Here is a 26,650-nt window from a genome sequence, read left to right as displayed (position 1 = left end):
TTTGATTTCCCCTCAGCAGCCTTCACCTGCATCGTCCATCATCAGAAGAGGCCCAGGAATGTGGCCTGATGGGTGAACAGGGCCAAGGGCAGGCCCCGAAAGCCATCGGATATGTAGAGAGGGAAATCCATGACACCTTCAGTCCCGGGGCCAGCCCTGGACCCCACGTGCAGACGGGAGCTCTGGGGTGGGCATCAGGGCCCACCGTGTGGTCCAGCTCAGAGGCTCCTCGCTGTGTGGCCCTGCTGAATCTCTTAACCTCTCTATGCGTCACCAACCTGACTGCTATTTTTTTTTTTAAGATATTTATTTATTTATTCGACAGACAGAGATCACAAGTAGGCAGAGAGGCAGGCAGAGAGAGAGGAGGAAGCAGGCTCCCTGCTGAGCAGAGAGCCTGATGCGGGGCTCTATCCCAGGACCCTGGGATCACGACCTGAGCCAAAGGCAGAGGCTTTAACCGACTGAGCCACCCAGGCGCCCCAACCTGACTGCTACTTTTGATTCCCTTCCTTGCTGTTGAACTAAGAGAGTATTGGGATAATAGTGATGGTGCATATATGAAGCATTAGGAATATACTACAAACCACTGACATGTATACTTGAAAATAGTGGAAAGGGTGATTCCCCCAACCCCCAGGGTGAGTTTTATCCCAATAAAAATTAAATGAATTCAATGTTACAGAGAGAAAGAGAACTGGGAATTTATGTTGGGGGCGGGTGCTGACCCTCTGAGGAAGGGCACTCTGGAAGAGAGATCAGGTCACCTGCTTGCTCTTTGTCAAAAGGCAAATTGTTACTCTCTGACCCACAGATTTTTGCTTGGCTGCCTTTTTGTTCCCTAGCGCAGAGCATTTTCTTGGTTCTCATCCCCTCATGTTACTCTTGGCCGCCGTTGGTGGTGTGAGAAGTCAGGCCTGAATAGGCGAGGTGGCTTTTCTGAGGTCACATACCTGCTCAATCATGGGGCTGTCACTGGAACCCAGGACCTTTCAGACCCATCACAGCCACCTCCTCAAAGCCCCTGCTTGGGTCGAACAGTGAGTGATTGCTGGCCCAAGCCCTGCCATGGGCCAAGGACATCATGGGCTTGCACCTGCTGGATGAGAGCAGGCCCCAAGGTGACATGGTAGCCTCGACACTCAGGCTGGTAACAGGAGCAGGATGCAAAGGGACGGGGGACAAATGGCTCCTGTTCTCACCCTGCACCAGGACCTCCAGAGGCCACTCATAGCCTCAGTTAGAGGGAATAGAGCTTAGAGTGAGGCAAACTCCTAATCATCCCTCAAAACCCTGTCCTGGTGCCCTCTCCCCTGCAAACCTTCTCTCAGCAATGTAGACTCAGCTACTTCAACCATGCCATCCTTCTATCACTGCAGGCATCACACTGTACCAGAATTATCCATCATTTTCTCTAAGCTTTGCATTCCTTGAGACCAAGGACTTAGGGTCTTTCCTCAAGCAGATTGGTTTCCCTGAACAGAACCAGCTAAAGCGTGAAAGAAAGATGGCTTTGATATGCTGAAACTCATGGCAGTCTAGTCCTATTTTCCATTCACTCACTCACTCCTGCATTCATTCATTCAACAAAGATCTTTGAGCTTCTCTTCATGTCTTTTTTGTGACTCAGTTTATCTTACACAAATTCGATCCATTATAATGCTGCATTTAAGTTGGCATGGATGGGAAAGAGATGGACGGCTGGCCACAGTGACAGCTTAGGATGGTGAGATCGTGGTGAGTGATTCATGCCATGCAGGAATACTGTATTTGAAGTACTTTAATAAGTGGAATTATAAGAAAGGATAATTTTCCATAGAATAAATTATAAAAGAATTGATTCTATCTGCCGTCCTCCCGTAGCTGAAGGGTGAGACCTCAGCAACACCAACATCTGAGCGGTGTCCCTTTGCCAGCAGCTTTCCCTCCCCTCCCCAAACCACAAGCTGAATATTTCAGTGACCTGACTGGAACACTGGCATCACCCAGCCCCACCGGACTTCTGTAACCTGGGCATTTTCCAGCATGTTCCATGCTGTCAGTACTCCCCAGCTTCCTGGACTCCCGCCACCAACTGGAAAACTGAGAGGCTGGACAGGAATTAACCAGAGAATTCCCTGCTGAGGGATAAGAGGACCCAGATGCTGAAAGCCAGGCGAATGTGGCTTAGCTAAATGAAACCTGATTCCATGATGACTCCTGTATCAGACCCCCCACCCTGGACAAGCTGCTGCCATGAACCTGAAACCAGGAAGCAGTGGGTTTACCAAGGATGCCCTGCACGGAGTGATGTAACCGTGGGGTCAGGTCACCCACAGGCCAGGAGCCCCAACCATAAATTAGCTAACTGTACGCTCAGCCGGGGACACTCCCTTTGGAAACAACAAAAAGGGACCTTTATGCAAAAACGGCTCCCTGGATGACACGGGGTGGGTATAAATACATCTGAGCTGCCGGTGTGCTCATAACTTTGCTGTCAGTTGAGTCTGGGACTCTCAGGCCTCAGAGGACTCAGCATCGCTGGTCTGAGATCTCTCAGCCACCGTTGGTGAGAGGACCGGCTTGGAGGTGGTTCCAAAGGCATCAAGGTCCAAGTCTCTCCCGTGGGCTTGTCCACCCTCTGGTAGAGACAGAGCAGTCAACTGCGGGGTAAGTTGTCTTCATTCTGGGGAATCTTCTGCTTCGAGAGAGTTTTGCTTCTTCCTGTTTGGGAAGGCCCTGAAAACCATGGGAATTTTCTGCCTGCAGAGATAAACGGGCGGAAAGTCTAAGAAATGCCCATGGGAGGTTGGGCCGTTTGAAAAGAGCATCTGGGTCAGATATCTTTCCTGCAAACTTTGCTACATTGCAAGGAAAACCTTTTTGGAAAATTCAGACTGGAGAATGGGGAGGAATCCACTAAGAATTTTTATCCGGATTATCCTTATAAGGGGCACCTCTCCCCTGGCAAACAAATTGTGTGAAGGTGAATATTAATAAGTCCATTTTACAGATGAAGGAATGAGTCTCAGATAAATAAGTTGATCCAGGTCATGTAACTAGTAGAGCCAGGACTTGAACCCAGGTTTGGGGGGGCCTCTAAGATTCTTCTATGGGCCATATCACACACTGCCTCCCAGGGCAGAGGGTTTTGCCATTGGGAAGACATGCTGGAGGCAAGCCCAGACCAGCCTGGGTCTCTACTTTGATGTCCCTTTATTGCCTTGTTTAAAGAAGATGGTCTCAAATGTTGAGAGTTGAGTGCATTTTTTTCACAAACAATTCCACAATCTCACAAACAAATACCCTTCTCCCCACCCACCCACCGGATTAAAAAGGCAGCAGACCGTATGGTGGACAACAGTTGTAAAATCTTAAAAGAAAGGCAGCTACAACTTGAGTGTGCTCTCCAATGACAGGTGTAACATGACAGTTGCTAATTAGATTGCTGGGAATGACCTTGCAGGACCAGGCAAAGACATCCACATTTCAACGCAAGTGGGATCCTCTCCAGTTGCCCAGGGTTGAGGAGGGGGGCAGCAGGTCTCATTAAGGAGGCTCAAAGTGTACGTGCTTTGTCCTCATTCAGCTATGGGGTTCGGTGTCTTTCCTTTAGATTGTTATGTGGCTTTGTGGAATTAAAAACTATGTCCATGGACTCCCAAATCCAACCTCCAGATAGGAGCAGAGGTTGTCAGTAGGGATGAAGTGGGTGTGTAAGACTGTGTATGTCAGCTTTTGTACTGATTCTGTAGTAAACTACGCATATGGAGGAGGCTGGCTTCTGCAAACTCTTCTCAACCTTCTGATCCATCTCCTTCCCCTTGGTCAGCCCCACCGTGAAGAACCTCAGAGTTTAAATCCAGACAAGCGGCCAGCTTTGCAAAGCCATAGAGATGGCCTGTCCCTGGCAGTTTCTGTTCAAGGCCAAATCCTTCCGGTTCAACTTGACGGAGGAAACAGACATCAACAACAATGTGGGGAAAGCCAGCCGGGGCCCCTCCAGGTAAGCTTTGGCCTTCTGCCACCTGCTGCTTGTCCACCAGGCCCCCTCCCCCGGGCTCCCATTCCCTGATCTGAGCCACCCACTCAGAATTCCTCTCCCTGTCTCTGGCTTCTCACTGGAGATCCGTTCTCAAGAATGACTTCTTGGGTGTCCCTTGGAATTTAGTGCAGCCACTCTTTCGTGGACACCTCATTGTGCCTGAAACTATATGGAGAAGGAAGGGACATGGCAGAGTCTTGCCCCTCAAGGATTCTGGAGTCTCGTTGTTGGGGGAGGTGGGGAGATAGGAAGGGAGTACGGACTATCTGACTTGAGAATGGGAGTCAGTGGCGCTCAGTGATTAGAACCAGGGCGGCCTGGCTGACGTTCATTCTGATTCACTGGTGTGTATGCCTCACAAAGGGTTCGATAATTTGAATATCCATCTGGTGTAGAGTACCAGGGTGTTAGGCGAGGCTTGTGCCGGCTGCAGGAGCTCGCCCTGGGCTTTCACTAGTTGTGTGATCTAAGGCCAGTTAACCCCTCTGATGCTCAGACACATGAGGAGAGCCACGGGACCCTCCTCATAACATGTTGAGGATGAACCGATAGTGTGTGTAGAGTGTCCTTAGCAGGGTTGCCCATACATAGCATAACTCAATTAATATGGTCTCTTGTTGTTGACCGGCTGCCCTGAGTTACAGAGTAACTCTATGCCAAGGTTGTACGGGGCACTTGACCTACATTGCTTCTAACCTGATGCCCACAGCAGCTCTGTGAAGTGCGAGTTATTGTCTCATTTTACACATGTGGAAATAGAAGCTCTAGGAGGGGAGTGACTTCCCTCGGGTCACATGACTGGTCATTGATTTCTCACCCACGCCCGCACCCCACCCCCAATCAACCGGCAATAACATGATCAATAACATGATTCAATAACATGAATCAGAACAAAGCCCCAGTCCACACAGGGCTGCCCCCCAGCCCCACAGCCCCAGAGAAGCTTTCCCTTGGACTCCCGTGGGTAGTAGGGCCACCCTGAGCACACCTGCCAGAAAAGCAGCAAGGTTAAGAGTTCAGGCTTGGAGATAAGTAGGTGGCTTTGCCACTTATTAGCCCTGTGACCTTTGGCAAGTCCCCTAGCCGCCGAGCCTGATAAATGGCATTGGTTGCAGCTGTTGCTGATATCAGTGAGCACAACTTGGGTGAGGCTGAGCAATGTGAAAGAGGGTCCCCTCTAAGGGCTTCTCAGAAGTAAGATGGGCTCCGTGGACTTGAAGAGAGGGTAGAATGTTGGGGGTGAGGGCGTGAAGACAAGTAGAAAAGACATTCCAGGAAGAGGGATGGGCAAAGACTCAGAGACAGAAGCAAGCGTGACTGCTTGGGGGCCCTCCATAGGAGAGACGAGGCAGGGAGCCACTGCAGATTCTTGAGCAAGGCAGTCCCCGTTTCGGGTATGGCTGGAACTGAAGGAGGGCGTGTTGGAAACCAGGCATTCTGCGCTGTGGTGGCCAAGAGACCAAGAAGCGAGAGGGCAGGGTTGGAGAGCCTCTAGGTGTCCCTCTGGCACTTCAGACAACTGCTGCACACTCACAGCAGCTTCTTCACTCCTCCCAGGGTCTCAGGAGGTCACCAAATCATGCATCCTTTCCTTTTCTTCACCTCCCGGCTGCAGCCCTTCACACTGGCTCTGACCTCTCTTACTCCGACTTGACTTCTAGCAAGCCATGCTCCTGCTCTAGAGTCCACAGTGGCTCCCCATGGCCTGTCACCACACTAAGGCTTGACCGCGGCATTCTGTAGAATCACCCCTCCCAGACCGGGAGCCGATCCCACCTGCCCAATTCCCCAGTGCCCGTACACACAGCACATTCTTACCTCCATTCATCCAGACCCACTCAACCCACCTCCCCAACTTTTGAAATCACCCTGAATACCCCCACCCCTTTTCTAGCCCCTGCAGTGTGGTTTACAGCCTTTGGCCCTGAATTCCACACTCCTGATAGCGCTGACATTGATTCCTGACTTGTGGTTTTGGACAAAATCTGAGCTGTAGGTTGACTTGAGGCAAACAGCTGACTTATCTTCTTAAGCTGGGGGGAGCTGGTGGGAGGACTCACACAGGTATTAGAGGCGATGGAGAGAAAATAGCGCACCTTAATTCATTTATCCCTCCAAACAGATCATGAGGAATGAGTTTTTGTTATCCTCTTATGATAGTCAGGAGGACACTGGAGTCTAGAAGATTTAAGTAATTTTCAGGATCTCACAGTTGGCAAATGACAGAGCCAGGAGCCAAACCCAGCATGCTGGCTCATAACTACTATACCAAGCTGCCACTTCGTGGTCCTGGGCATGTCCCAATCCATGAACAATCACTCGCCGAGGGCTACTTACTTACCTGGCAGGGTGTGGGGGCTTTTGGAGATGGCTGTGAGCCCTTCTGCTTAACAATTAAACAAACAATAAGTTGAGTCATTTACTAACAGTATACACAGCAGCTAAAAATAACAAGGCTTATGAAGTCCTTATTATGGTATCGGTGTTGAGGCAGGAACTATTATTAGCCTTACTTTACAAGTTTGAGTGACTTACTCAAGTGGGCATTCGGGGAGTGGTAGAGCTAAGGTTTGAACCAAAGACAAAATCATAACCTCTACGCTCAGCGGGCTCTTCCTGAGGGCGTACTAAGGGCTGAGGAAGGGAACCAAGAAAAGAGATAGAGTTCCTGCAGTCAGGGAGGGGATGGATGTGGGAAAGGCTGCCTTCCTCTGCTTCCGGCAGGAGTATAGGCAGAACGGGATGTTAAAAGAACTTTCTATATTGGCACAGAGGAGGGGCAGGCAGAGAGATAGACATGAGGTTAGAAGACAATGTGGGCGCCCCAGAATCTCTTCTGCGGAGACCGCGGGGGGGGGGGGGGGAGGGGTCTGGCAAGGCCGTAGTGTGGGGAGGAGTCAGGTGGGAGAAGGCCTTGGGGACCAGAGAGGCCCAGCTGGACTGCGATCACACAGTGAGGGGGTGGGGCGGGCTGGGAAGGATGTTCTTGGAAGAGGAAGTAGCAGTACAAAGGGGATTTTATCCTGAAGGCAATGAAGCCAATTAATATATTCAAAAAAAAAAAAAAAAAGAATTTTCAAATCTGTTCAGATGTCATAAGACCAAGAACCTATTATATGGGACTCATGATTCTCTATTTTATGTAAACAAATGATTAGGAAGTGAGCATGGTGGGTGTGTGTTTTAGAGAGGAAGGCAACTGTGGGAACATCCAGGTGGAGATACATAGCATTCGCAGCAAAGTTGAGCTAAGTGTTGCTAGCTGGGCTGCAACTGCCTCTCTCATTCCATTTTAATTTGGGTTTGGGATTAAATATTTTTGAGTCCTTGCAGGAGACCCCCCCCCCGCCCCGCCCCTGTACTTTGAGGTTGAGGGCTGCTGCTCTGTCCCTGCCTGGACCCTAGAAGTTATCCTAGACCTAACTAGGTCTAGTTATCCTAGACCTAGAAGTTATCCTGGACCCTAGAAGTGTTGGGAACACCTCACAGGTGGAGTAAGGTCAGGAGGAACGGCTCCTTTAGGTAGCAAAGACCAGGACCCCGGAGGGGTCCACCACCACCAGCAGCCCACAATGCCTCCCACTAAACGTCAGCCCCAGCCGTGCTTCCTTTGGCTGCCTTCCTGGAATCACATAGAACACTCAGAAGAGAAATAGCACGCTCTTGGGGCAGCCCTGTGAGATAAGAGAGCTTGAGCTGTGGCCTGGGGGGCTGCTGTGTGGTCTCGGGCAAGATCCTTAACCTCTCTGGGACCCCAGCTGGCTTCTCAATCAGGAGGAAACAATACAGAACTGCCTTTTGGACTGGAATTCATAAAGGGTGGATGAGATAACAAGAAAGTTTGCTTTCTAAACTCGAAGCGCCGTACAGTGGGAATCATTATGATAAACCCTGCTGTTGTTTCACGAGGAATAAAGAAAGCGGAGGCTGGCCGCGCAGGCCCGTGATCTTGGCCCAGAGAGGCCAGGGGCGTCCTGAACGCCGACCTCCTTGAGGACGCCAGCGGGTGTAGTGGGCTGGGGACACAGCCAGGAAAGTGGAGACGCGGGCCAACTATCCGGCCCTGGACCAAGCGCCGGGTAAAGCCGGGAGTGGCCACACCTGCTCCCCGCCCCCCAGTCCACTCCGCCCCGGGGCGGGGGCTGCGGGGTTCCCGCCGCGATAAAGGAGCCCCGGCGGAGCTGGGCGAGGAGGTTTGCGAGCTGCGCCCGTGCTGGGGCCATGCGCGAGGGGCTGGGCGCTGCGTGCGAGGCCGCCCGGCCCCGGCTCTGCCGGCTTCTCCGCCGGATCCTGCGGCCGCAGCCTGCCTGCGGGACCCGCCGAGCCAGGTACTCCCGCCGGGCCGGGTCCGCCCAGGGAGGGTGGCGGGCGGCTCCGCGCCGGGACCTGTCTCGAACCCGGGCGCGCGGCCCAGACCCGCTGCGTGCCTCGGGTTTCCGTCCAAGTATGAGGGTTGGAATGTTCGCCCCCGTAAGATTCCGATGCGGATTTACTTAAATCAAGTGTTTTCCTCCTTTAGAACGCTTTGGAGGTTGCAGTTCAGTAGCCACAAACGACCCAGGGAAGCTCCGCGTGCTCCCCAGAGAGGCGTCTACGCGGGCAGGAGTAGGAATTGGGGATGTTTCAGCGTTTGGGAACTTTCTGGATGTTTCAGTACTAGGGACTGCTGCATGCTTTAGGACAGATAGGATGAAGAGAGCAAAGAGGTTCTTGTTTTACGAATTAGACCCATTTCACAGAGTGGCCCACCCCCCACCCCGTGTATGCAGTGGCGGTCGCCAGGAGTGGAAACTGCAAGGGAAGTCAGGACCCCCGTTACCCCAAACGACCCACAGAAGGCAGCGTCGACCTTAACCATTCTCAGTCACTAGGAGGATTCCTGCTGATGGCAGATTCTTAACGGTCCGTGGCTCCCTTGAAGGATCTAACAGGGCTGAGCATAGCTGTGGGTTTAACCAAATTGCAGGAGCACGTGGATAGACTGCGCAGTAATTCGACTACAAGTACTCAGATCTTTAGTACGCTCACCTGGCTTCCAGCTACCCGGTCTCCCAACAGCAAGCCCAAAGAAATTAGCTACATTTGGTGGGGAGGGGGAGGACGGTGACTTGGCATAGCTTTGTTTATTAGTTTTGCAAATTAAAAAAAAAAAAGATTCCTAGTTATGAAGGAATGCATGGTTATAGTTAAAGTTGGAAAATGCAGAAAACTATAAAGGAAAATTCAGATCGATGCTGTCATTTAATGCTAGTCACTGTTAATTAATATTTACTGGCATCTTCCCCAGGTGTTTTTCTATGCTTGGGCGCGCACAGACACACACACCGAGCATCAGACCATATACACAGTTTGAAGCATTACTTATAATAGTGGAGAAGCTGGGCACAACCTAAATTATGCAGCCATAGGCAATGTGAACAGGCGGACTATGGACCCCTCCGTAGAGTGGATTTTTAAAAAATTTTATTTATTTATTTGAGAGCGAGAGATCACAAGTAGGCAGGGAGGCAGGCTTCCTGCGAGCAGAGAGGACCCTGAGATCATGACCTGGGCCGAAGGCAGAGGCTTAACCCACTGAGCCACCCAGGCGCCCCTAGAGTGGATTTTCAGGTAGTTTTTCGATATTTGGGAGCAGTAGTTAGGTGAAGTATAGAAAGAGAGCGTTTCCCCATCTAAACGTTACTGTGGACTAGTACGCTTCTCAAATTCTCCAGTCCTGTGGCCACAAGTAAGAAGAAGGAAGCACGAACGAGCAGGGGAGAGAAGGGGGTGAGTTGTGATGGCAAAAGATCGAGAAGAGCAGGGAGGCATTGCCTCATTGAGGACCCCAGGCTCAAAGCTTCTTCTGATTTAAGGAGCCTGGTGACGATCGCTCAACCGTGGCTTACCTGTTCTGACTGTACAGACTACCCTATTTTGGATTTTTTTTCTGGTGGGGCCCCCAGTTTGGATCAGTGGCTTGATGGTAGTGGGTCGCATGGAAAGCTCTTTATAAGGCTGTTGAATCAATCACTCCATTCAGGTAGAAGTTGCGTTCTGATACATACTTACGTTCTCTTAAAGAGACACTCTCTCTTTATAGCTATAAATCACATGGTGCTACTATCTAATGTATGTAGTTAATTATACAATGTTAATTGAAATATACAGTCATTACTTTTCCCAATAATTAAAGTAATACATACTCATTCTTCATATTCCAACACATTACAAATAGGTATAAAGTGGAAAAATGAGAGGGTGCCTGGGTGGCTCAATGGGTTAAGCTCAGTGGGTTAAGCTGTCTTTAGCTCAGGTCATGATCCCGGGGTCCTAGAATCGAGCCCCGCATCCGGCTCCTTGCTCGACAGGGAGCCTGCTTCTCCCTCTGCCTGCTTCTCCCCCATGCTTGTGCGAACTCTCTCTCACTTTCTGACATAATAATTTTTAAAAGTGGAAAATGAGAGATCCTTATAATACTTTCTGACTTCCTTTCCCCTTGGACATGTGCACACACATATGCCTACCCCGGAAAATAGCCAAAAGGACACAGAACACAATAAGATTTCATCCTGTGCCCCCAGAGTGTGATTCACCCCAGGAGGAGGCGTGTGTGGGGTGCGACTCTTGGGTGCTCACATGTAAGGGGCCCAGAGAGGTCACATGCCTTCTGTTCCCTGCAGCATTTGCCAGGAGAGCAAACCTGGAATTCCAAACCAGAGACAGTGGTTTCTGAGTGATTTCAGACTCCGAGGGCCTTTTCATCTTCCAAGAACAGCCAAAGTTCTTTGTATCTGTCATTTTAAGGGGCGCCTGGGTGGCTCAGTTGGTTAAGTGTCTGCCTTTGGCTCAGGTCATGATCCCAGAGATCAAACCCCACGTTGGGCTTCTCAGTGGGAAGCCTGCTTCTCCCTCTCCCTCTGCTGCTCCCCCTGCTTATGTTCTCTCTTCTCTGTCAAATAAATAAAATCTTTAAAAAAGAAAAGAAAAGAAAAACAAGCAACATATTTTTTAAAAGAGTCCTTGACGTCCAGATACCCTTACTGAGACATCTTTGGATGACATGATGTCTCAGGTTGGCTTTGAAATGATAGCAGACCCCGGGAGAGTAGAGTTCAAACAAGATTGGCAACTGGGTGGGGTTGAATCTGGGTGAAGGGCTCCTGGGGATTTATTGCATTTTTTTTCTACTTGTGTATGCTTAACATTTGCCATAAATGCTTAACATTTACCATAAAATAAAATTATGTTACCATAATAACAACTTAGGATAAATAAATAAACCCAGATAAATCAGGGGCTTTACATTAAAAAAGCCCAAGTCCCCCCCCCCCCCGCCCTAGACAAGTGGGTCGTGGCAGTGCTGCTGGCCTGGGAGGACAGAGTGGAAAGGAGCCATTCCCTGGACACTCCGTGTCATCCCACATTGGTACTCAGAGCTTCTGTGGGTCACCATTCGGGCAGGCAGCTTTGGCTTAGCTCCCTGCTTTATAGCGGGAAGGCAAGAGAAGAGGAGGGGCAGGGAGGTTGATGATGACGGGGAGACTGGGTCTGACCAGCTGCCTCCCCCACCGCGTGCTCTCCTCTTCCTGACCAGCAGCTGAGAAATTCACTCCCACCCTCTGAGCCTTGGTTCCCCCATCCGTCAAATGAGGGCTTAGCAGTGGGGGGCTCCGAGATCGCTCTCTGCCCTTAGATATCCCTATCTCATGCTGGCTGTTTCCTTTTACAGTCTAGTGACACAGGATGACCCCAAGTGTCACAGCCTCGGCAAGCACCGGAATGAGTCCCCCCAGTCCCTCACAGGGACAGTAAAGGTCAGTGAGTCACACGGGTGTGGGAAGCCTCTTCCTCCCTCGCCCAGACGGATGCAGGTTGAGCAGCCTGGTGGATGCTGGGATCTGGGCAGTGAGGAGGGACCCGCAGGGGCACAGGTAGGGGTGAGGAAGGGCCTTGGGAGAGTGGGATGATCCCTGGTGGGCAGGAATAGTGGCCCCCATGGTGCTCTGGCCCCGGATCACTTGGCAGTGTGGGCCGACAGGCATGGATGGAAGGCGACCATTCATGGAGCCGGCAGTGGGACACCCCAGTGTGATTCCAGACTCAGCGGCTGAGCCCCAGTCCCAGCCTCTAGCCCACAGGGTCCATCTTTCCGAAGAGCTTTGGACCTTAGCCTAACAGACAGGTGGGCAGAGAAATGGGTGAAGATATTTTCCATATTCTTAAATAACTCCAGGGAAGGTAGTGGTATATTCTTCCTTGCCTCCGTTTCTGTTCTCTGCAGTACTGGCTGGGACAGTCGTCTCCCTTGCATCTAACCTCAGTCCCTCCTCTTGCAATTCCACCGAGGGAGCATTTGGCAGGGTCTTGGGTGAGGAGAGAAGTGTGGCCCGCAGCCCAGGCACCTGGAACTCTTAGCAGGCACTGGCCCAGATGGCCAGGCTGCCGGGAAAGGAGGAGGGACACAGACCCACATCCTGACCCGGGTCCTCACCCATAGGCCCCCACCCCAAGCCAAAGTAGGGCCCAGGGGAGACCTGTGGGGCCCCGGGGTAAAGGCATTTGTAAATTGTTGGTGTTTCCCCCCACCTTAGACGTCTCCAGAAACCCTGGTCAAGCCGGATGGGCCCCCGTCGGCCTGCCCTCGGCATGTGAGGATCAAAAACTGGGGCAGCGGAATGACTTTCCAAGACACACTCCACCACAAGGCCAAAGGGGTGAGAAGTCCAGGGCTCAGGGAGAACCACCCTTGTCCCAAGGTGGGGAACCCATTTGGGCCTTTGGTAGATCAAGTGGATGTTCCCCTGGGCAAACCAGACAATTATCTGGTTGATCACAGGGTGCTGGGAACAGAGGCCTGTGGTCTGTACAAATCACAGGACATAGATGATGCCAGCCCCCTGGTAGTCCCCTGATGGATGCTGGATTGTCCAGGAGATGGGATAAAGGGTCACAGGAAGAAATTCAGTCTTTTGTAGAGATACCGCATAGTAACAGGGAGGGTTTTTCCTTCCTTCCTTCCTTCCTTCCTCTCTCTTCTTTTTTTCTTTCTTAAGATTTTTTATATTCATTTGACAGAGCAAGCACACAAATGGGTGCAACAGAGGGAAAGGTAGAAGCAGACTCCCCACTGAGCAGGGAGCCCCATGCTGGGCTCCATCCCAGGACCCTGGGATCATGACCTGTGCTGAAGGCAGATGCCTAACCGACTGAGCCACCTGGGCACCCCCCGGGGAGAATTTTCTAACAGAACTGCCCAAGGGTTCCTGGGTGTCTCAATGGGTTAAAACCTCTGCCTTCAGCTCAGGTCATGACCTCGGGGTCCTGGGATCGAGCCCCGCATCGGGCTCTCTGCTCAGCAGGGAGCCTGCTTCCTCCTCTTTCTCTGCCTGCCTCTCTGCCTACTTGTGATCTCTCTCTGTCAAATAAATAAATAAAATTAAAAAAAAAAATAACTGCCCAAAGCTGGACTGAGCTACATCAAAAGATAGTGAGTTCCCTGTCATTAGAAGGATTCAAGTGCTTTTTGATAGGGAGATTGGAGAAGAATTCAAGCAGTTAGTGAGTACTTGGAGTAAGTGTTCAAGAGTCCTTCTCCTAAGTTTCTTATTCTAACTATAGAATGCATTCTGATTGTAAAAAAGAAAGTCATTGAAAATTTCAAGACCTTGAAAGTGGAAAGATTTCCCATACCTTCCAGAAATTACTACAGTTAACCTTAGGGTGTACCTCCTTCCAGCATTTTTTCTGTGCCCTCCTCGGACTTCAGGATTTGTATCCTCTCCTTTTGGTTCATTTTGGCTGAATACCAAGTGTGTTCCCAGGAGCCACATCAGCCTCTCTAAATGAGAAGATAGTTGAGATATTCCCGGGGACCAAGCTGTTGACTTGGCCCTGGGTCTGCGTCTGGCCGGGGGAGCAGGGTCAGAGACTGAGCCCAAGGCGGTAGGAATCACCCCGGCTTACACCTACTTGGGTCAGCCAGTAGAGGAGAGGAGATGTGTGTGGCAAGAAAGCTTGGTGGACCCCAAGGAGGAGGTGCCACAGGGGTGGAGAAGGGCAGCAGGAAGCTGGAGAAGCTGGAGTGGGAGGTGGCCAGGAGAGTGGGCCTGGAAGGAGGACCCTTGTCAACACCTTCCTGAGGGGCCAAGCAACCCCCTCACCACCTACCTCTCTCTTTCCAGGAGCTTGCTTGCAAGTCCAAGTCTTGTCTGGGAGCCATCATGAACCCCAAAAGTTTAACCAGAGGACCCAGGGACAAGCCTACCCCCCCAGATGAGCTTCTACCTCAAGCTATTGAATTTGTCAACCAGTATTACAATTCCTTCAAAGAGTAAGTTTCACCTGGGCTGGATCGCTACAGACCTCTTTCCCCAAGCTCTCCCATGTTCAGTCATTTCCCTCTGACTCCAAGTCCTTTCCCTTTCCAGAGTCACAGGGGAGCCAGGGCTCAAGCACAGTTTTCCAAGGGGAAAGACCCCAGAGTCGGTTCTTGTAATCGTAAGCAAGAGAGGCATAGCAATGGTGGTTAAAGTGTGGGCCAGGAGAGTAACTGTTTGACCTTGAGTCCTGGCTGTGCCGGTAACCAGCCCTGGATCCTTGAGGAAGCCAGTTCACCCTCTCTGCACATCAACTTCCTCATCTGTAAAAATGGGGTGAGAGTAGAACCCAGCTTTGAACAGGGTAACTTTGACGATGAGCTGATACACGCTCTTCTAATAGGAAATGTTGGAGAGAGAAAGGACTTTTGGGATCACTTGGTCAGACCTCCGCCAGGGGTGAACAGGGGAGCCCAGTCCCAGCTAGAAGCCATATGCCATCTGACCTGGAGAGAGCAAGTCCTACTCTTTGCACTGAACTCTGTGGGGTTCTATATTCCTAGGTTTCATAGAATACATGATTATTAATGTAAAGCCCACTAATAACTTTAGTATAAAAATATACAAAGGGATTGTAAGACAGAATGGCTGAGGGAATGCATTTGCTGTTTTATGGGCCAGGAGGGGAGTATAGTTTTTACGGTGTAAGCCACACAGCTCTTTACTGCATGAAATGAATCACAGAAATGCACCTGGGACCACCCCCACCCTATGGTGGAAAGAGTGGCTCCCGGTAATACCATGTCTCCTCTTCTATGATCCTGCAATGTCTGAGCAGGTAAGGGGCCTTGAGCTTCTGAAAAGTGCCCTAATCTTCCAGGGCCGCTGATTTCAACCCTGGCTGTGCCTAGAGTCACCTGAGGACTTTGCAAAATGCTCATGCAGGGTACCCTGGTCCAAGGACATCAGGATCTCAGGAATCGGGGACAAAGCAGAGCTCTGTATTTTCTAAAAGCTCGTTCGGCGACTCACCTACAGAGCTGGGTTGAGTAACCCATTGGGGGTTGTCTGCCATGTATGCTGAGAAGCCACAAACTCTAAAGGAGTGCTTTGTGCCTTGGAGGTTCAAGATCCTCGGGCTGTCGGCTCTGCCAATAACCAGTGAGCCTCTCAGGGTCTAGGAGGTCTCCTGATGGGCCTCACTGGGCCAGCGTATCAGCACTGACATTCACTGGGCACTAAGTGTGTTCTGTTCCCTGCGTAAGTGTTTTATAAGCAATGCTCACCACAACTCTGAAAGGAGTACCCCCTTCCCATTTTATAGACACCAGTAGGAATTTCCATTTTATAGGAACGAAAGCCCACGGAGGAAATAATTTACTTGAAGTCAGATGTTTCAGAGTCCCACAGCTGGGATGTAAACCCAGGCCATTTGGCACCAGAGCCCCTGCTTTTAACCTGTGTTCTGGCATCCAGCTCTTTGACCTTGAAGGTTCCAACTTCATGCTGGACCTGGGAGGTCCTGCTGACGTTTAGAAGGCACTGGGTAGGTGCTAGCCCTGGGAAGCCACCGGGTTGCTCCTGGAGGTTTCAAAGAAACCCACTTGTTTCTCACAGACTGAAGGTCTGTTTCTCAGTCTCAAGTCCATACCTCGAACCTGTCAAGAGGTCCTGGGGGGTGTGACAGACCAATGGCGGTCCATTCCCACGATCACACAAGCAGCCAGAGTCACAGACAGCTGGCAGGTTCGGTCTTTAGCAAATGAAGGATTGTATAGTTAGAAACTGTAACTTGCTCAATGTTCTGTTCAGATCCATTCACTGATGTCAAAAGCTACACTCTTTTTTTTTTCAGAACTCATAGGCATCATAGCATCTGAAATGCAACTCTATATGAAAACAGTAGTAAAATGCAAAACTCTAAAGGAATAGGGGGAAAATGTAAAAAAAGAACCCTTTCTTACCTAGTCATATACTAACACCAGGGAGTGGGCTCAAGGTATCCATGATTTGGTGATTGCTACACTCTCCGTGCCCAGACGCCGAGCAGGGAGTCTTGCTAGAAGCTTTGTGTGGGGAGGGGGGCTCCCAGTGTGACCACCTCAACCTCACCCAGCAGGTCCTGATGCCAGGGTTGTTCTTGCCAATAAGGAACCCCAAATGTTTTGTGTCTGAGCTTTCTTCTTTGGTCAAGGAAGAGCTGTCAAGGCACTCTTCATCCATAGAAAAGGCCATTCTGTTCTGAGTTATCCTTTCTCCTAAATCAGTTCATTCCTTAAATCATTCTGTTTGTTGCCATTTCAAATTGTCTTTGGTGTTGATTGGAAAGTTCAAGGTTGGTGTGTGTGTGTGTGTGTGTGTGTGTGTGTGTTTTAAAGCCTTTCTGAATGACTCCCTCCCTGAGGGATATTTTGGCCACCTGGGAGGGGTGAGAGGGAACAGTTTAGAACAGTTTAGAAATCGCCCCCAGGAGTGCTGGCTGAGCAGACTGGAGGTTGAGAAACAGTACATTCAAGGGGTGCCTGCGAGGTTGGACCATTCCGTGGAGGGTTCCTGCCTGAGTCGGCCCTGGGGCCCTGCAGGCTGGGTCCTGAGCACCCGTCCCTGTTCAGAGAAGCGTAGGCAGGCCCTCAACCTCTCCTCGATTGCAATCCCCCCAGGGGCAGAAGGTGGAAGGTTAAGAGCCAGGGCTTGGCATCAGGGCAATGGGAACCTGAGCCCTACTTGCTCTTTATCACACTTACGTTCCGGGGCCCGTCCTTCACCTGCCCTGCAGGGCCTTCCTACCCCGGACTATAAAGTGGACAAAAAAACCACCTCCCTCACAGACTCAGTGAGACCCCAACTGTGAGCTGCATCGCCCAGTACCTGGCTCAGAATGAGTTCTCGGTACATAGCAGCCGACATGGGAGGGACAGCTCATCTCTGGACCACGGGAGGTGGCCAGGAGGCAGGAGGTGGCTGTGACTTGACTTGATGGGTCCTTCTCTAGTCTTGGAAGTGTCTGAGGCTTGTATCCTTGCTGATGCTTGCCAAGCTGAGATGAATGGGATTGGAGGAAAAGCGCCTGACAACAAGGGTGTCCGTGGGATCAAGAGCATCGGGTAACCAGCAGGAGCCAGTGGAGAAATGAAAATGATGTTCCCTGTTCCAAAATGAGGACGAATCTCAAGACAGGGACAGCAGAGCTTTAAGCCAAGCCTGGGGCCCTTCTGAGGCCAGGTTCCGGGGTCCCACACCTGTGAAGCTGGCCCCAGAGGGGGATGGTCTCCCTGAGGGACATCTTGCCCTCCTGGTCCCCAAGCTCAGTTCCTGCTTCTGTGGATTGAATGAACCCCCCACCCCCATCTAAGGCCATCTCATTGTTGATCTTCCTGCTGTCTTCCTGTCCCCCAGGGCAAAAATAGAGGAACATCTGGCCAGGGTGGAAGCAGTAACAAAGGAGATAGAAACAACAGGAACCTATCAGCTGACGGGGGATGAGCTCATCTTCGCTGCCAAGCAGGCCTGGCGCAACGCTCCCCGCTGCATCGGGAGGATCCAGTGGTCCAACCTGCAGGTGGGCTTCCCCAGGCCCGGGCAGGGGCGGAAACTGGGAGGCGTTGTGCACAGCAGCTGGGCGAGGCTCCCCCGTTCTCTCTTCACGTTGGTGAACATGAAATGGGGACTCATAGGGCTCCTCCTGGAAGTCTAGGATCTGATGGCAGGACAGGATGTGTAGCGGGTCTTTGGTTTCCTGTTAAACCCAGACGTAAAACCGAATGAGCTGTTGAGACCCTGGTGCTGCGAGAGAGGGCTGTTTGAGTCCTCGGCTCCCAGGAGACGCTGTCTTTATCCTGGCCTCCTTCATTGCTGGATAATATGGAAATTGCTTGGACAGGGAAATGGATGAGAAATGCCAGTGAAACCAACACGGGTTGAAAGAAAATGCTGGGAGCCCAGTGTGCTGATGTTCTAAAGGGAGTAGGCTCAGGCTGTGGGAGTCCCCATTCACATGCCCAAAAGTCTGGTTTTCTTGGGATTTGGGTTTTGATAGGGTCTTCCAAGAGGGGTTGCCTGAGCTCCCTCAGGAGAGCAGGAGAAAGGCGGGATGGAGCAGCCCTGAGATGGAAGGTGTTGATGCAGAGAAAGAAGAGAACATTCGTCTTTGCTTGGTGCTTGGGTGGTGGTGGGGTGTGCGGGCCACTCCCCCGTTCCCTCATAACTTCGCTTCTGATCAACCCTGGACCTCTGTCCTCATGGTCCTTGATGGTGTGGGCTGGGTGGGCCGTGTGCAGGTCTTCGACGCCCGGAGCTGTTCCACTGCCAAAGAAATGTTCGAGCACATTTGCAGACACCTGCGTTATGCCACCAACAATGGCAACATCAGGTGAGTTCCCTTTCCCGGGGCTGCAGCTGGGGCCCACCCTGAGTCTGCCCCAGAGTCTGAGCCAAAGGATGCAGACAGGTTTAGGGAAGGCTTCTCCAGGAGAAGCCAGGGAGAAAGAGAAAGGAGCAAGATGCAGGCTTCTTGGGCAAGCCTCCGTGAGCTTAACCCCTCTTCCTAGCCCATGCCCTTGACTTCTTTTTGACTTGGAACCATTTGGAGGGGGCGGGGGATCTTTGAGAAGCAACATCATCACTGCTCAAGGTCAGCCTCCCCGCTTTTTAGAAGGGATGAGAGGTTGGTTTTGCAGCTCAAGGCTCCGATGTGTCATTTTCTGCAAGACTGGGAATCACTCTTCATCAGTACGCATTCCCCTCTCCTAACCTTGCCTTCTCCTACCCTCAGCCAAAGAGGTCCAGGGCTGATGGACTGAACAGCCTGTTCGGCCATTCATTCATTTTTCTGTTCGGCAAACAGCGCCCTTATAATGGGGACCTAACCCGTGACTAGGCATGGCAGTGGGGTGGGGACAGTGCAGAGGTGACTAAGGCCAAGGACCCTGCCCCAGCCCACTGTGCCCCTGTTCCCGGTGCTAGACAAGCGTCCCACTCATCAGACTGCGCCAGAGAAAGGTGCAGCGAGGGCAAAGGCTGGGACGGCTGACCCCACCCGAGGGATGGCGAATATCCTGGAGGGGGTGGCCCCTGTATTGGTCTTAAAGGAAGGGGAGGCGCCGGAAGCAGAAGAAGGAGAGGGAAGGCATGTCAGGAAGAGGGCTGTCAGACCAGTGAGTGGCACGTTGTGTTGCTGCAAGAGTTTAGTGTAGGTGCAGAAGGATGGGGAGCTGGAAGACAGGAGGTAGAGGGGGACCTGGGGAGGCTGGCTGGGAGCCCCCACCAAAGCCGAGGAGTCACTGGCACTGTCCTTGTCTTGGGGAAGGTCGGCCATCACCGTGTTCCCGCAGCGGAGCGACGGGAAGCATGACTTCCGGGTCTGGAACGCTCAGCTCATCCGGTATGCGGGCTACCAGATGCCTGACGGCACCATCCTGGGGGACCCTGCCAGCGTGGAGTTCACCCAGGTATGGGGTCTGGCCTTGGTGGCTGACAGAGGGGAGCCAGAGGGGTCAAGGGGCCTCATTTGGGCCAGTGGACTCATTTGGGCCCGTCTTGCCCCCAGCTGTGCATCGACCTTGGTTGGGAGCCCAAGTACGGCCGCTTCGATGTGGTGCCTCTGGTGCTGCAGGCGGATGGCTGTGACCCTGAGTTCTTTGAAATCCCGCCCGACCTTGTGCTCGAGGTGCCAATGGAACATCCCAGGTAAGCAGGCGGGACTGCTGGGGTATGCCTGTTCCATCCCTTCCTTGGGGAGATCTCCGGCCTCAGGCCCCTCTTTGCCCCAAAGCCCAGCCAGCATCAGGCAGTGGCCCAAGGGCTGGCTCTCGAGTCTTGCCTTGTCAGCACTTGCGCAGCAACCCCAGACCTGGGACGCAGGCCTTAGACTTGGAAGGATATGTTGATGATGAGGGGGAGGCAGGGGCTTTGACAGATGGGGCCCTAGGAACTTAGAAAACAGTGACCTTGGGGGAGAAACCCTCAAATGGCTCTATCATTCTCACACTGAGCATCCTAGCCCTCTTGTCTTCCTGCCAACTCTCTCAGCTGCTCCCTTCTGATTGTGGTGAAAGTATAAGGCCATAGTGACTTCTGGAGCTCACCTGGTTCAGCCCCTGCTCTGGGCAGCAATCATCTTCACAAAAATACTTCCATATGTAGAGACTCACTGTGTAGCAGGTATTGAGTTGGACTCTTCTTTTTGTCCCTTCCATACATTGAACTCACTCCCACCACAGGGCCTTTGCACTTACTGTTCCCTCTGCCTGCCATGCCTTTTCCTCAGAAATTTAAAGGATTCATTTCTTCTCTACAATGAGGTATTTCCTGAATGTCACCCCCTCTGAGAAACCTATCCTGATCACTTAGTCTAGAACAAATACTCTTATCTACAACTACATCACCTTATTTTTCAATTCATCTGTTTACTTGTTTAGAGTCTAAACTCTAGTCCATAAGCTCCTTCAGTATAGGGATCTTGGCTTTCTTGTTCAGCTATATATAGCTAACACCTGAAGAGGAAGAGTACCTGGCACATAGTAGGTGCTCAATTATAAGCTCAATTATAAGCATATAAATTATATGAATTTACAAACGAGTGACACCATCAACTTTATTAGTAAACCTATGAGTTTGATGCTAGTATCTCTATTTTACTGGTGGGGTTACTAAGGCTCAGTGAGGCTAACTCACATGCCAAGGTCACACAGCTGGTAAGTGGTAAGGCAGAACTTGAACCTGGGCTTTCTGACACTAAAGTCCTTAACTACTATGTTGTGTTGGGTTCTCTGCATTTGGTACGGCGCCTGTCACATGCTTGTTGCTTAACGTACGTTTGCATCAACGAGCAGGTAAATGAATGCGTAATTAATGAATGATATCTACTGTGCCCAGTTCACCTCTCCAGGCTGGATGAATTTAGAGAATAACACTTGGAAAGAACTCTTCTTGGCTGATTCTTTTTCTGAAGACTTTTTTGTCTTTTTGTCGGTGGGGATGGGGGATGAGGGTGGGCAATAATAGTACAAGTCCCGTTGAGCGCTGGCTCTGCCTCCCTGCCAGGTATGAGTGGTTCCGTGAGCTGCAGCTGAAGTGGTATGCCTTGCCCGCAGTGGCCAACATGCTCCTTGAAGTGGGTGGCCTTGAGTTCCCAGGGTGCCCCTTCAATGGCTGGTATATGGGCACGGAGATCGGGGTCCGGGACTTCTGTGATGTTCAGCGCTACAACATTCTAGAGGTAATAGGGCCCATCTGATGGGGCCGGCTTCAGGTGTGGGTCTGTCTGGGGGGGCTCTCAAGGACCAACTCACCCCATCACTGCCTCTGCAGGAAGTGGGCAGAAGGATGGGCCTGGAAACACACAAGCTGGCCTCACTCTGGAAAGACCGGGCTGTCATTGAGATCAATGTCGCTGTACTCCACAGTTTCCAGGTATGTTGTGTTCTGTGGATCCAGAGACTTTCTGGTCAGAAGGTTCTCTGGTCTAGTCACTCATATCATGCTTGGTTCTCCCCTGACAACATTGTCCATTTTTTCATGTATCACACCAGTACTGAGCATCTTGTTTGTGCTAGGTGCTGGGGATGCAGACAGATAAGCCCTCCTTCCCACACTGGGTCTTCTAGTGTAAACTTGAATGCTTCTAGCAACAGGGTACTCCTTACCTTTCAAGACTTGTCCGTCCCCGAGCTTCAGCAGAAAATCCTCTTCCCTCTCCATTTCTCAAGGACTTTATTCCTAAAAATGCCTCCCTACTTCTTCTGTGTCATCAGTGTCTTCCTCTCTGCTGGATCACTTTCAGCAGTGACTAATAGGCTGTAACATTTCCTATTTGCAAGAAATAAACAACCAGCTACCCAAATAAGAACCACAGCGACTACCTTGTTTTCCTGTTTCCCTTTGCAGCTAACCCACTGCAAGATCTCATACACCTCCTTGTCCTCCAGCCACCCCAGTCAGATTTCTGTCCTCTACCACTCTTCCGGTCACTTCGGGAATTCTTGCTGCTTTCTAGACTCACCTAGATAGTCCCACCTCAGGGCCTTTGCACTTGCTTTCCCCACTCTGCCTAGAACACCCTTCTCACAAATCATCCCATGACCCCCTCCTTCCCTTCATCCAGGTCTCTATTGTCTCCTCGTTAGAGTCATCTTCCTGACCACACCTTGGAAGCCGGCACCCTTACCCTGACTCTATCCCAACCCTCTCTCTTCTTCCTTTAACTCTGTCTTTATTTCTCTTTGTAATTCTTACTAGTTCCTACATCACATAGTACATCTACTTCTTGCCTTTCCGTTAAGGCTGGACCTTGTCTCTCTTGTTCATTACTCCAGGGGGTAGGAGAATGTCTGGCCATACCGAATGAGTGAATGAGAGCCCATGTCCCCATGAGGAGGGGCTGCTCATTCCTTCCCTCAGCTGAGCGAATGTGCCCACCCTATGGGTCCACACACGGTTTAGTTGCTTGTGTGGGACTGAGCCTTCTCCTCTGTGTGCTTCTCTTACTCATATGAACGCCCCCCCTTCCTTTTGGGAAGGAGGGAGCGGATGTATGAAGATACTCCCCAAAGCCATCAGAGGCCCTGGAGGCCAGACTGCTAGGAAGACAGTCCTTTATACTTTCAGCAAAATACACTGAGTGTTTTGCATGTACTGAGCACGAGGCTTGGCCAAGGATGTGAGTGGTGAACAAAGTAGACAAAAACCCTTTCCTTGCGGAGTGGAATGGGGAGTTGACATGAAACAAACATCCAGTAAATATTTACAATCGCACAGTTTCCCAAGGCTGCTCACCCCATAGGCAGCTCAAGCCTGTCCTTGATTGTTGGGGTGGGGGGGGTTGGTCTGAGGCGGAACAGGAAGAGCCCCCTGGGGCTGGCCCAGCTCAGAAGGACCCCACTGCCCGTGGACCACACATCCTGACTTCCGTGGGCTCTGTGCACCAGCCCTGTCACTGCAGGAGGCAGATATGTCCCAGAAAATCTGCTGATCTTCAACTGTCTCCTGATCGCTGAGGACTGCATCCCCTCATGGCTAGAGTGTCTCCAGGACTTCCTCATCACTCTCCTTCAGAATAAACTTCCTCATCTCTAAAACGGGAATAAATTGTAGGACCTCCCTCGCCAGGTTATTGTAGGAATTAAATGAAAATGTATGCAAAACACTCAACTGTGCTGTCTGGCCCCTAGCAAACCCTCAGTAGGCCTTAGTTTCACGGTTCCTATTAATTACCACCATCATCAGCTTCTGAGCTTACAGCTGGCCCTGCACCCGGGACCTGCTTGTACAAGTGTAAGATGGCAGAAGACCCCTGAGCCCTCCCTCAGCGGGCTGCTTTGGTACTTCTGCCCTTGACTCGGGCAGTGTCCTCCTCTAGGAAGGCCCCTTCCCTGCCTAACTTGTGCCCATCCCTTAGGACTTGCCTCGGTTAGGGGACCCCTGGGTGGATCATTCATCTAAGCATCTGCCTTTAGTTCAGGTCATATTTCAGGATCCTGAGATTGAGCCCCATGTTGGGCTCTCAGCTCAGGGAGGAGCCCATTTCTCTCTCTCCCTCTGCATGCCCCCGACCCAGCCCCCACCTGCTTGTGCTTTCTTTCTGTCAAATAAATAAATAAAAAATATATATACTTGCTTCCTCTTAGAAGCAGCTTCTGGAATCCCTTCCTCCTCCAGGTCTGTGTCTGCACTCAGCCTCCCACGTCCCCCAGCAGCCCCTGCACTTTCCTCTATTATATCTCCTAGCAGACCACTTGGGTGGCCAACTTCCTCTGTGTCCTCGCCTTAGAATATAACCTAATGCAGAAAAGGGGCCTTGTGTTCACCTCTGTAATGCCTGTGCCTGATGTGCTGCCCAGCAGATGCAAGTAAGGATGGCAATGAATGCTTACTGAGCATGTTCTGTGCTTCAAAGGCTTAGTGAATTTCAGCAGCTAATAGCTCAAGGTCACATGGCCAGCAAGAGGCCACAGTTTGAATCATGGCATTAAACAAATGTCTTGACTCAGTGAGTTGCCCCAGACAGGGGTGTAGCTGCCTCTGTTGGATCATTTCAGGAAGGCTCAGACCCCTTGGCTTCTAATTTTAGGATGTGGGACATGGTGGTGACTTGTCTTCCAAAGGCTTCAGTTCCCCCCAACACTCAGTCCTCTCTGGAGATGTCTAGTTCCTTCTTGGCTGAAGGAACTCCTAGAACTCTCTACTCACCAGTGGCAAGAAGGCTCCGTGGTTGGATTTATCAGCATCCAGAGGGAGCCATTTGTTGGGAGTTGTAGGTGTGGCCTGAGAACGGGATATTGCCTCTAGAGGGCCGAGGTGGGGAGCCACCACATGACCTGTAGGCCCACCATGACTATGGTGACTTCTGGGGGTCCTTAATGCTCCAAAAGTGTCTTCGACTTGAGTATTTATTTTTAGCTGCAATGAAGTGGCCACGGGCAATGGCTGTCCCATTTTGCTGATTACCTGGCCTTTCCACAGTCCATCTTGGGAGCCCCGCAGCCGACTGACCACACTCGTGACTCCCTCATCCCTCTCCTCAATGCCCCCTCTTTGCCTCCTTCTCATTCAGAAGCAGAATGTGACCATCATGGACCACCACTCAGCTGCAGAGTCCTTCATGAAGTACATGCAGAGCGAGTACCGCTCCCGAGGGGGCTGCCCGGCTGACTGGATTTGGCTGGTCCCTCCAATTTCTGGGAGCATCACTCCTGTGTTCCACCAGGAGATGTTAAACTATGTCCTATCCCCTTTCTACTACTACCAGGTAAGGGGGGGGGGCTTTCCTCTCCTCTGTATCTTGGGAGCTCAGGGGTGGAGAAAGAGCGAGAGAGAGAGAGAGAGTGTGTGTGTGTGTGTGCGTGCGCGCGCACATGCGCTCACCTGTGGGGGACCCATGGGGGAGGGTCGGGGACCCAGAGACCTGTGCTTTTCAGGCTGCACTCCTGGGAGGTTGAGCAGCGTTTGTCCATTTCCACAGAGAGTGGGACTTCAGGAAATAACTTATTCTACCTTCAGGGGCCCATTGCTCCACCGGGGCTTACGCTTCTGAGGCTGACCGCCATTACCCTCTACCCCCACCCCCCATAGACAGTTGTAGCCCCTGATGCCGAAGAGCTTGGCTCCTGGGTCAGACGCGCCTGCAGGCGACTCTGCTGCCTCCTGGCTGTAGGATCTTGGGTGGGTCTTTGCACCCATGTGAGCCCTGCTGTTCTCATCTCTAAAAGTGATGGGCGTTAGCTCCCCAAATGAACTGGTGGATGCCCAGCCCAGAACGCATTCTATCACCGCTACCTGTTGAAAGCAGTTCATATTTTAAAAAGTCCAAAAGTGGGGTGCCTGGGTGGTTCAGTGGGTTAAAGCCTCTGCTCTGCTCGGCTTGGGTCATGATTCCAGGGTCCTGGGATCGAGCCCCGCATCGGACTCTCTGCTCAGCAGGGAGCCTGCTTCCCTTCCTCTCTCTCTGCCTGCCTCTCTGTCTACTTGTGATATCTGTCTGTCAAATAAATAAATAAAATCTTTAAAAAAAAAAAATATATATATATATAATAAAAAGTCCAAAAGCACTTTGGTTAGATTTGGGGAAGAGCTTCCTTACATTCAGATGCTAACTAGCAAATCAGGGTGACTGATGGCTGGGGTAGTTTGTACCTGCCGTCCTAACACCTTCCTTTACTCTCAGAAGAGGTACCTGGTTTGAACTCGACATTGTAGGACCTGCCTAGTGATTAGACACTAAAGACAAAAGCGAAGTGGGGCATCTTCCTTCTGGGGAGAACCTAATGGAGAATAAGCCAGAGGACCCCACAGTGTGGGCAGGAGCTGCAGCTCTGAGGGAGACAGAACCCCCGTCCTCCCCAGTGTGGGCTTTAGGGACCCCCACCTCACAAAGGGCACGACGCGTCCTCTGTCTCCCTCGCGCCCCAACGCCAGAGCCGAGTCAGGGCCCACCCACCCTCACATGTGCTTTCTTTTCTGAAGGTGGAGGCCTGGAAAACCCACACCTGGCAAGATGAGAAGAAGAGGCCCCAGAGAAGAAAGATTCCATTCAAAGTCTTGGTTAAGTAAGTGCAAGCAGCCAGTGCTGAGATCTGAGCCATAGCCGTTCCTCCCAGGCGGCTGCCCTCTTAGCCTCAACAGGCAGGGAACAGAGAGACATGATGATCTTTATGGAGCGGTCCAGACGCCAAGGGGGAATCACTTGCCACCATTGGCCTCACCCTCCCTGTCCTCCATTTTCCCCAGGGGCTGAGTAGTGGGTTGAGCGGGTGAAGGGAAGAGAAGGGCCATGGGTCAGGGTCAGTAGCTGGTAAGAAACATGCATTCCGGGGCGCCTGGGTGGCTCAGTGGG

The 26,650-nt window shown here is 51.5% G+C and overlaps 1 protein-coding gene across 2 annotated transcripts in view; it reads left to right on the top strand.

Moving 5' to 3' along the window:
• The first annotated feature begins 8,170 nt into the window (after positions 1–8,170).
• NOS2 (nitric oxide synthase 2) overlaps positions 8,171–26,650 on the top strand; it is a 33,782-nt gene continuing 15,302 nt past the window's right edge. Inside the window, exons 1-12 of one of the 2 annotated variants that reach the window (XM_045069936.1) lie at positions 8,171–8,352; positions 11,736–11,820; positions 12,598–12,720; positions 14,188–14,336; positions 17,719–17,881; positions 18,600–18,691; positions 19,628–19,769; positions 19,868–20,007; positions 21,364–21,538; positions 21,631–21,732; positions 24,872–25,066; positions 26,281–26,363. In XM_045069936.1, coding sequence (XP_044925871.1) covers positions 8,246–8,352; positions 11,736–11,820; positions 12,598–12,720; positions 14,188–14,336; positions 17,719–17,881; positions 18,600–18,691; positions 19,628–19,769; positions 19,868–20,007; positions 21,364–21,538; positions 21,631–21,732; positions 24,872–25,066; positions 26,281–26,363 — 1,556 coding nt within the window. In that variant the 5' untranslated portion in view covers positions 8,171–8,245. The other variant, XM_004747030.3, reaches the window with a different exon arrangement.

The sequence above is a fragment of the Mustela putorius genome, unplaced genomic scaffold, assembly GCF_011764305.1.
Source record: "Mustela putorius furo isolate JIRA1106 unplaced genomic scaffold, ASM1176430v1.1 tig00003962_pilon_pilon_pilon, whole genome shotgun sequence".
NCBI classification, from domain to species: Eukaryota; Metazoa; Chordata; class Mammalia; order Carnivora; family Mustelidae; genus Mustela; species Mustela putorius.
This window is presented reverse-complemented; position numbering and strand designations above follow the sequence as displayed.